Genomic DNA, 10119 nt, shown 5'->3' with positions numbered 1-10119 from the left:
GAGGGGTGCGGCCGTGGGCCAATGAGGGACGGACAGCAAGATGATCTTCGCCAAGGCCCATCCCCGTGTGGGAGGAGATATATATCTTGGACACTCGGAGGGTTGTGGTTGTTGGCATTCACACTGGTGGTGTCTGAGAGCAGAGCAGTGTGAGAGCTGTGTGTGTTTCACGAGAGAGGCGGATAAAGATCACCGAACACGCTCTGAGAAGAAGTACTTGACTTCTGGAGTGGTCACGTTCACCACGGTGGCTGTTACGGGGAGAGGAGTTCTGTAGACCCCGACCATTTCCCACCCGAGCTCCGCCACGAACCACAAGTCCCCCACGTGCGACTGGGACCGTGCAACAATGGCAACGACCATTGGCAGGTTCCGCAGAACAGAGTACCCCATTTCTCCGATGGCCAGGTACTCAACCAAACTCTGACCCCCAGCTCATCTCTCTCATCGGCTGGAGGGTCCAATAAAGGACTCTGGGGTTTCTTTTCTTTTTGTGTGTGTGTCTGCGTGTGGGCCCGTCTGCAAGTTGAACTGAATAAGTGTTTTTGGATCATTGTAAATACTGCATTGCATATTCGCTTTAAGTCTCGCCTCTCTTGTCTTTTATTTACTGTAAATAAATTTATTTGAAATGTTCCCTGTTTGTTTTCGTCCTTTCTTTATTTGGTTCAGCAGGGTCCGGGTCTGAATTCAGACAGGGTTTCATCCCCAATAATCAGACAATTGTAACCGGGACGTCCTGGGCAGGCCCACTCGACTGCATCTCAGTCGGAAAGGTAGGTGGCAGAGTGGTAGTCGGTAGGTGTAATTTTACCGCTGCCGGTAGAGTGAATCCGGTTCAGCCGGGCGTTCCGAGGGCATGGATCCCCGGTAGCCGAGACCACGTGGTTACTTCGGTCCATCGGATCTAGACAAAATAACCCTACGCCACGCGGTTGAAATATTGGCGTCCACGGTCAGTTTAACGAACCGCCGGCTCGCGGAGTTATCCGAGTGACGGCCTACAATTCCGGGGAGTTTGGTGGGAGACGACGCAAGAGCTTTCCCCACCAAGTGGTCGTTCTCGCCACCGGCCCATAACAATATAAACTATGGCAAAACCATTATTGATTTTATGCTTATGAAATTATTTTATTTGGTGTTTGATAATCGTGCTTCGACAAACCTCATTATCGACACCAAGTGGATAATATTCTTACTTACGAGACCGATTTAATTATTTCAGGTCTTCTAGGTTTATATTAAATGACCAATTATACCCGAAATCATTCATATCATATCCCTAATGTTCTACTCTCATACATACAACACCAATGACAACAACAACGGCAACAACATCAAAGACAACAATGACAATGATGACAACACCAATGACCACAATGACGATGACACCAACAACGACAACAACACCAATGACACAAACAATGCCAACAATGACAACAACAATGGCAATGATAATGACAACAACGACAATGGCAGCAACATTGACAACAGCAACAATGACGACAACACCAATGACAACAACAATGACAATAACAATGACAACAACAATGATGAAGACAGCAATGATGATGACAACAATGACAATGGCAACAATGACAACTGCAACGGCAATGATGACAACAGCAACAACAATGGCAATAACGGCAACGACAACTGCAACAACAGTGACAACGACAACAAGAATGATGATGACAACGACATCAACGACAATAACATCAACAACGATAATATAATACCAACTCCATTTCGAGCGATTATTTTCATGTTATCTCATTCTGTCCACAGTGCGGAAAAGATGGAGATCCTAACCCAGGGAAGCAAAAACCATTATGGAACCGTCGTTGCGAATTCAGAAATGTTTGTGCACAAATTATTCAGCAAGTCTCATGATGTGCAAACAAACGACGTGCCCTGGGAGAGACGCACCCTCGGAGGGACAAAATGTCACTCTGTGACGGCATCGACACCAGAAAGCGGATCCATTTCACTCCGCAGTGGTTAATAGTCCACATGTTTCAAGGTTCAAAGTGATGGATCATTTATGACCGTGAACAGCTTTCCCGTCCCCATCGGGCCAATCACGAGCTTTACGACCCGCGTGCCTTTCCCATAAAACCGGTGCTGTGATCGAGAAACGAGCAAACGAGAGTCCAGGAAACTTTGGCAATGGTAAGCTTTGTCTCCTCTTTCTGTCCTCCATCCCGCACCGAGCGGAGTCAGAGGTCGAGTCCGGGTCCACCATCCCGTCAAGCCCCTTTACCCTATCGTGGCCTACAAATACACCGTTGCTTGTAACTTGTGTCTCTCCAGCTTCACATGTACTTGTTTCTGTGCTTGCAGGCGAACCAGCTCACTCAAGAACAGATCAATGGTAAGCAGTCTGTGTCCCTAGATTCGACCATGAGGTGATTGGTTGTACCTGTGATTCGGTATTGTTGTTGATAAAGAAACAATAATTTGTTGAGGGCTATCTTAGCATTATGCACACCAACATGATGGACATTTTGAACTACCTCCTACCATTCCTTTCTGAGCGGCTTGCTGGTTCAACAGATGAAGCCTTGTTTGCATGGCCCCCACTGATGTGGGTTCAATTCCCATGCCTCAGCTTGGTGTTGGCTTAGTGGTTTGGGTGGCTGGCTTTGGATCTTGGGATGCTGAATTTGAGCCCCGTTGCTGCTGAATTAACACCATGCAGGGTTGACACAGCCTGCCATCCTTCTGTGGTTGGCGAAATGAGTACCAGTGTACTAGTAGAGGGGCACAGCATCAGTGACACAGCCACGTTTCCAAGAAATGTTAACTTTCTGGCAGCCAAGAACAGAATTTTCCACACTCTGCGGGAATGGCGACCTGTCCAGCATTGTTTTTAATACAAGGGTCGAGGCTCATGGCGGAGCTGAAAGACAAAGAGCAAAGGTTCACAATTATTGTGGTGACAAAATAATCACGCGCAGACGGACTCGTGGACGGACAACCTGAAAACATAATGCCTTAGGCAGCAGAGGCATGTAATCAGTTCACGTAGAAGAGATCGAGGATGTGCATGCGTGAACGCATGAGGTAGTGATCAACAGTGCATTTGAAAGATTTCAGTGAGGAAGATGAGATCGGTGGGAAACCCTCTTGTACAGTGGATGGGTGAGCAGGTGAGAGTTTTTTTTTAAATGTGTGTGATCTCAGTTCGCTTGGGGGGATGATGGAGAGATGTTGGAGAGGTACAGTTGGAGAGCCAAGACCGGTCGTCAGCTTGTGTAAGAATAGAGCCCACGAACTTGCCAATGGTGGAAGAGTGACAGGCCTTGGGAATCTGACTCCCGTTTTGAGATTCCTATGATGTGTAAGGTGTTGTTTTCAACCACCTTATAGAGGAGCAAGGTGGGAAGTAGGAGCACCAGCTCAGAGTGCGGAGCCATACTACGGAACATAGAGCTCCAGATGAAAGCCTTTACACCATCTTAAACTGCTCAGGAATGTCTAAGATTTCTCGAGAATTCAAACTCATCTCCCTCCTCTAAAACCTGGTGGCACCTTGTTAAACCTGTCCCTGGTGTACGCTCCCCTTCCATCCCTTCCCTCACTTCAAATGGCACCCCAGCCGACTTTGCTCGTGAGAAGGCTGAATGCCTCAATTCTGTGTTTGCTTCCAATTCTTGTGTCCCCAACCCCTCACTCTCGGTACCCATCCTTCCCTGTCGTACCCAACTGCTCCTGAATTCTGTCTTTTGCACCTGAGAAGGTGGAGATGTTTCTGTGAGCCCTCGACTGATTCTGCTTGATTCAGACAGACAGGCTGCAGCCTCTTCCCTCTCTTCAGACCTTGACAAAAATCACAAGATGGTCAAACACTTGAAATATGTCTTTCAATCCTTACAAATCTCTCTCTCACTATCTCTCTCTGAAAGGACTGAACCGCAAACCCTCCTATCTGCTTTCTTGAAGTTCAGTCACTCAAACTCGTGGGTCTTACGATCAACCACAATCTTTCTTGGGCAAACCACATTTCAAAGTTGGCTTCCAAAGACAGTCACCATCTGGGTATCCTCCGTCGTACAAAGTCCTTCCTTGGCACACCTGAACTTCTATCCACCGACAAGGCCTTCATCTACTGGAGTGCTGTTATCCCCTCTGGGCTGGCTTCCCTGCTTCACACCTTGATCAGCTTGATGCCATGGAGAACAAGGCCTTCAAGATCATTGGAATCTCCGAAGATGAAGCTGAGTCTGTGCGTTTATCACTTCATCATCACAGACAGGTCTGTGGTCTCTCTGTCTTCAGGTCAGGTCAGGAATGGGAGCATGTGCCAGAGCAGCGTGTCGCTGCGTTCACACCGAGCTCGCAACTAATCTGTCTTCTCCCGCCTCTTTTATGGTTTTGCACGCTCTGCCCTTTCCGTACTTTGCCCCGCCCCCCCCCAGGTTATTGCAGGGTGCACACACTCTACCATGAACCCCCTTCTGGTGAAACTACCTTAATCTCGGTTTACTGCTCACCTCCACTCATTTGCTCCTCTTGTTTGTTTGTTTTCCACCTGTGGAATCGACTTCCACATCCTCTTCAATCTCACTCTCCTCTCCAGGTCTTCAAGACAACTGTTCACCACCATCTCAAATCATCCCGATCCAAAACCATTGTCTTTTCTACCATCGTTAACCCCATTACTCCCACCCTTACCCCACCCCAAGCCCTCCTCCTTCTAAGTTTCCAGTTTTTCTTTCCTGAAAGTTTTCTTCTGTATCCATCTTGTCCCCCCCCCCCCCAGGCATCCTTTCCTTCCCACACCCATTGTTTTGTCCTGTTACTGTTTTATCTGTTCGGTGTACTAGCTCTTACATGAGCCTTGACTATGTATACAAAAGAAACCTCGCCAACAACTCGTCTTTGTTGCAAGCTTGGGTGATACTATCATCCCACAGTGACTGCACCTCTTCCAGTGTATTGTTCTACAAAGAGTGGAATCTTCATGGAAATGGTGAAGATATTTTTCAAGAGATTCGGATCGTTGAGGAAGATCAAGAATAAGGTAGGTCTTAATTCTTGTGCTGTGTTGTTCTTGTGTCACCATCTTAATTCTTGTGCTCAAGACGCTGTGTTGTGGAAGCCCAGCCTGAAAGAAAAGATCAAGGAAAAGGATGCCATCAAGGGGCACACCCACTGTGTCCATTCATGGAGGAAATCAGACAACCACTTGAGCAGGAGACCCTGAGTACCAAAGGAAGACAACTAAGAAATCAGGGCTGGATGCCAGGCAGTGTCAAAGGCTTGAGAGATGGCTCTGACCTCTTGCTTGTGGTTCAGGGCATCCATCCACTGCTGCGTGACAAGTAGCATGTCCATTATCGAAGTCGCAATGGCCAGGACAGGAGCCAAACTAATTGTCAGGGATCTGTGAGTTAAAGAAGAAATAATGCCTGACGTCGGCTGAAATGTAATCAAATGAGCTCCAACACAGGATTAGGCCATTTGACCCATCAAGCCTGCACAACGGTTGCCAACCTATAATTGTCAATGCTTTTAAATATCAAACATCAAGCAAGAAAGCAGCACGTACCGTTTTGGAAGTCTTTGGTATGACTCGGCCGGGTTGGATTTGAACCGCAGACCTCCCAGACTCAGAGCCGACACTGCAACCTTGACACCATCGTGTCTGGAAAGGTATTAGCCGAGGAAATGTTCACAACACGTGAGTCCCAACATTCTGTGGAGAGTATGCACTCAACCATCACCCCCTCGTTCTGACCTCCCTCCTTGTGTGCTCGATGTACGCCTTGGACGAGACCTCTCTCTACTTTCCGTGTCGGTAATAAAAATATTTTCCATTCGAAATACGAGTCGTCACAATGACATGGAGACTCAACAGAGTAATGGTGAAATGACATTGGAGAATCCAGTAGTCTCGGAGGGAACTTATTAATTCAACAAAGTCATGGTACATTTAAATATACACAAAAGGGCTTCAGGCTCCAGTTGCTCTCGTCAGAATCCTGAGATGAACTTGATCACGATTGTTGCACGTTGAACCTTGTCGAAAGCTTTCTGGATGATGGGAGACTCAATCCAATCCATCACTCCTGACCTGGACCCTTGCCCTCAAAATGGACCTTCTTCTTTGTCTCGACTCCAGATTATCAGCCATCAGAATATTGCAAAAAAATTAATATGTATATTTTTAAAAACCATGCACACACACACACACCTGCATCCCTTCATTCTATCTCTTTCCGCTACCTGCAGACTACAAGGACTGCTTTGCACTGTATGACCGTGACCGGCACGGCCGTTTGAAAGCCGCAGACCTTCTAACGGCCATGCGCTGCCTTGGCCTTTGCCCGACACCGGCTGAGGCTGAGAAACATCTCCGAGCAAACAATGTAGGTGGGTGTATGCTGCGATGAACTCTCCAGCAGCTCATTCGTTGAAGTTGAACCATTAAGGGACAATCACAAATGTCGTTTGAAAATTCTCCCATTCCAAGCTGAAATCGAGACCCTTTCTAAATCCTAAAGTTCAAGGTTCATGCTATAAATGTAAACCAAATCTAATCCCAGCCTCAGGAGGTTTGTTGGATCTGTCAACCTTCTTGGCGGTGATGGTGGCACAACAGCAGCAAGAGGACCCTGAACGAGAGATCATCGCTGCGTTTCGTCGTCTGGATCCGCAAGGGCGTGGATTTGTGCCGGCGACAGAGCTGCGTGCACGACTTACTCGCATGGGCGAGAAGATGCAAGCACACGAGGGTGAGGATGAGACCTCGAAGGTTCGGGGAGCGAGTTGAAGGCACAACACCTACTTCTGGGACCGAGGGCTGGATTCTGGCTGGCTTACACAACCCGTTTGTCAGGAAAATTACATTAGCACTAGGGCAGATGTTCATTCATTTTGGATGCAGATTGTGGCTGCTGCTTTCATCATCGCTGGGAGTGTGGATGATGCAATTCACCTTGTAGGTTAGAGGAGGAATTTGGAATTTGATCAGGGTGCCGGCGATAGCTCACCTACTCTTCACAAAGGACACCGTGGGATTTTTAGCATCCACCAATGAATGCTGGACTATGAGATATCCAGGTTGATGTTGATCTGAAACACACACCCACACCAATGCTTCACCTTGCCTGAGACATCAGGATGACAGTATATATAGCTATATAATATTTTCAAATGTGTGTGTGTGTGTGTGTGTGTTTCTGTGTGACAGGCATATACTAGACACATGCGTAGGCATTAACTGAGCCCAAAGTGCGATTGCGGCCCTTTGGGCCGAGGAACGGCCCATTTTGGCCCATTATCTTTAAAATTGTATTTCTCGGTTATTAGTTAACGGAACCGAACCAAACTTAACAGGTGTATTCTCGAGACCATTCCCCAGCCATTAACTGAGCCCAAAGTCCGATTCCGGGGTCCTTTGAGCTGAGAAACGGCCCTTTCAGTCCATTTTCTTTCAAAAAAAATTTTTTTTTTAATTAAATGTCCTGGGCGATGCCCAACGCAAAATTAAGTCGCAAATGATGATATGAAACTCGCCTCACTCTTGCGAGGTGTTCTGGTTTCTTTTTCTGGCGCGATGAAAATCTTACCAAATTTCAAAACTATCTGTCGTCCGTGCTATTGCTCACCTGAGAGTTGTACGAATGAACTCCCACGGAGTGTGTTCGCAATACAAACTTGTTTTATAATGTATTTGAACAAAAAGGGTGGGAATACAAAAGAAGCAATGCAATTATTTACACCAAAAACACCCATACGCACCTAACAATTGTAGGAAGTATAGATCGTGGTAACACAAAGCAAGAGTTTCAAAGATCCTCCGACTGTCCTTTTTCTCAACACTGCGTGGGGTAAGGTGTTCTATCAACTCTCTAGTTTGATCCAATATTGTTGTGGCACATGCATGATGGACCAAATTGCCTTCTCCTGCATCGAATTTCCTTGTTCGTTTGTAAAACCAAAATTACAAGCACAGGCGGTGAAGCCTCAGTCGAGCTATGTGAATATATCTATTAATTACGTACTATTTGAACGTGGGTTGGACCATGACTGTGTATATGAATTACTTTTTGTTGGAACGTACTTTTTCCACCTGACCTGACACTTTAGACTTTCGCTTTTATTCAACTGCGATATCCATTTCGTTTTTGGGAATTTTCTTGATTTGTTGAGATCTGACGTTACAACCCTCAACGTGGCTGTTCAAGAGATTTTTCTCCAGTGCTCTGAGGTTTTGCCATGCATTGGCATTGATGCATATATATTGAGCGAACTATTATTTCAATGGAAAATAAAGAGTTTTGTTCAGACCCCCCCCCCCCCAATCGCCCACGTATGTACAATAAGGTAGCACATATTTGAGAGGTTAGGTTTCAGAATAGTTCACTCAAATAAAAACATGCAAATATGATACACAATGATATAAAAAAAGGTTTAAATACAAAACCACTCAATAAATTCTCAACTTTATCGATTAAATATGTTGTATGAATGTCTCTCTAGACATAACCAGCAACACTCATCACACCGATTACAGAAAACAAAATGAAAATGGAAAGTAGAAAGGGAAGTACATGCACTTAGTCAACGTGTGCACCTTGACACACACACATGGGCCATGATTGTTAAAAACTCACACTCACCTCTTAGCTATCCTCACTTGGGTTTGAATCCTGACCCAGCTATAACCTGTCATTCTGGTGTTCCACCAATGTATGTGCTGTTCCTCGGTTGGATATTTAACTGGTGTCCCATCTGCCAACATTAGTCAAGTACCTGACATTAAAGATCCCACGGCGTCCTTTACGAAGAGTAGGTGAGCTATCGCCACCACCCTGACAAAATTCTTGCCTGTAGTTGGAGTGGTTACTTGAACAACACTGCAGCTTCGTAACTACTTTGGCAGCACCTTTTATTTTTCGTGACTACTTTGCATAGAGTATGGTACATGATATGTTACAGATTTTTGAATCAGCAGCTGGTACTATAAACCGTTCGACTCCATGCTGTCTCTCTCCCTTCCAGTAAACGACCTTCTCAAGGAAATGAACATCGCACCCAACGGTTTGGTGAAGTATGAGGCTTTTGTTAAGGACTTGCTCCTGCCTCCACCAGACTACCACTAAAAACTCTCCAAACTCCTCACCTGTCCACTTGGCTATGAATCTCAAAAGTGTCAAGACATTTCTATTGCATTAAAAAGCACTATTCAGTGGACGGATGGCCAAGGCCTGACGTTGCAATTTTTCCTTTGAACAATGGCTATTAATGAAATAAATTGAAGCATATTATTATAAATTTCTCCTAATTGTAGTGATTGAAGAAAAATTACAATGTCTTTGCTTAATGAACCTCAGCTTATGATCTTCTCTGCATTAAAGTTTAACAAAGGAGATAGAATGAAACATCAAACAAATCTGGTCGGTGAAAGATGAAATGTGTGGATAATAAAGTGAGAAGCAACTAAATGCAAATAAAAAAACAAAAAAGTTTGATCAACAAAAGTTGCCAATAAACATCAATGTATGAGAAATGACCATTGAAATGGTTGGTTCTTTCATTAACTATGTGTTTTGTAAGGCGATGTATTTAAACACGTGAGAGGGAGAGGGTTCGTTACTGAAAATGTGGGTTAACATGTCTGAACGATGACAACTCAGATGGAACAAGTGTATTTATTACAGGTTACGAGAGAGCTCATAGAACACCTTACCGAATGCAGTCCTGAGAAAAAGGTTCACGGGAAGGGTCTTTTAAACCCACGCTTTGCATTTCTGAGCACAACCGACATTCGGTTTGAACAAAGAGGAAAAAACAAAACAAAACAAAAAACCATAAAATGCCAGAGCCCCAGTGGTTTTAGTAATTTTGCTGTATGGAGTTAAAGGGCGAGCCAATATTTACAAGATTTGCGTATCCGAAACAGACTGGAGTGGTCATGTGACATGGAAGAATGCATACGATTGGGTTATTCGGTCATGAATATTAATAATGTGGCTCACGTAGTTATATTGTTGTGGGCCGGGGGTCGGTGGCGAGGAACGACCGCCAGGTGGAGCAGTGGACCCGTCTCCCACCGAACACCCGGAATTGCAGGTCGTAACCTTCAGACAACTCTGAAGGTCACGGGTC

At 45.4% G+C, this 10119-nt stretch overlaps 2 protein-coding genes across 2 annotated transcripts in view; both read left to right on the top strand.

Moving 5' to 3' along the window:
• LOC147020979 (uncharacterized) overlaps nt 1-10119 on the top strand; it is a 192273-nt gene that overhangs the window by 75586 nt on the left and 106568 nt on the right. The window lies entirely within an intron of this gene.
• CALML4 (calmodulin like 4) lies at nt 2041-9523 on the top strand. The gene is made up of 5 exons (XM_085890753.1): nt 2041-2172; nt 2344-2374; nt 6238-6378; nt 6552-6740; nt 9013-9523. Exons 1-5 carry the CDS (start codon nt 2170-2172, stop codon nt 9111-9113), a joined length of 465 nt encoding a protein of 154 aa, XP_085746879.1. The 5' UTR covers nt 2041-2169; the 3' UTR covers nt 9114-9523.

This window comes from Eptatretus burgeri, chromosome 8, assembly GCF_056783735.1.
Source record: "Eptatretus burgeri isolate ZD-2024b chromosome 8, Ebu_testis_v1, whole genome shotgun sequence".
Taxonomy (NCBI): domain Eukaryota; kingdom Metazoa; phylum Chordata; class Myxini; order Myxiniformes; family Myxinidae; genus Eptatretus; species Eptatretus burgeri.
Note: the sequence above shows the minus strand (reverse complement) of the source record. Positions and strands in the feature narration are given on the sequence as shown.

What these genes read in the sequence shown, in the direction of transcription:
- CALML4 (XM_085890753.1), top strand. An exon ending in CACTCAAGAACAGATCAATG is followed by an intron (nt 2,375 to 6,237) that starts GTAAGCAGTCTG and finishes CGCTACCTGCAG; the next exon opens with ACTACAAGGACTGCTTTGCA. An exon ending in TCTCCGAGCAAACAATGTAG is followed by an intron (nt 6,379 to 6,551) that starts GTGGGTGTATGC and finishes ATCTAATCCCAG; the next exon opens with CCTCAGGAGGTTTGTTGGAT.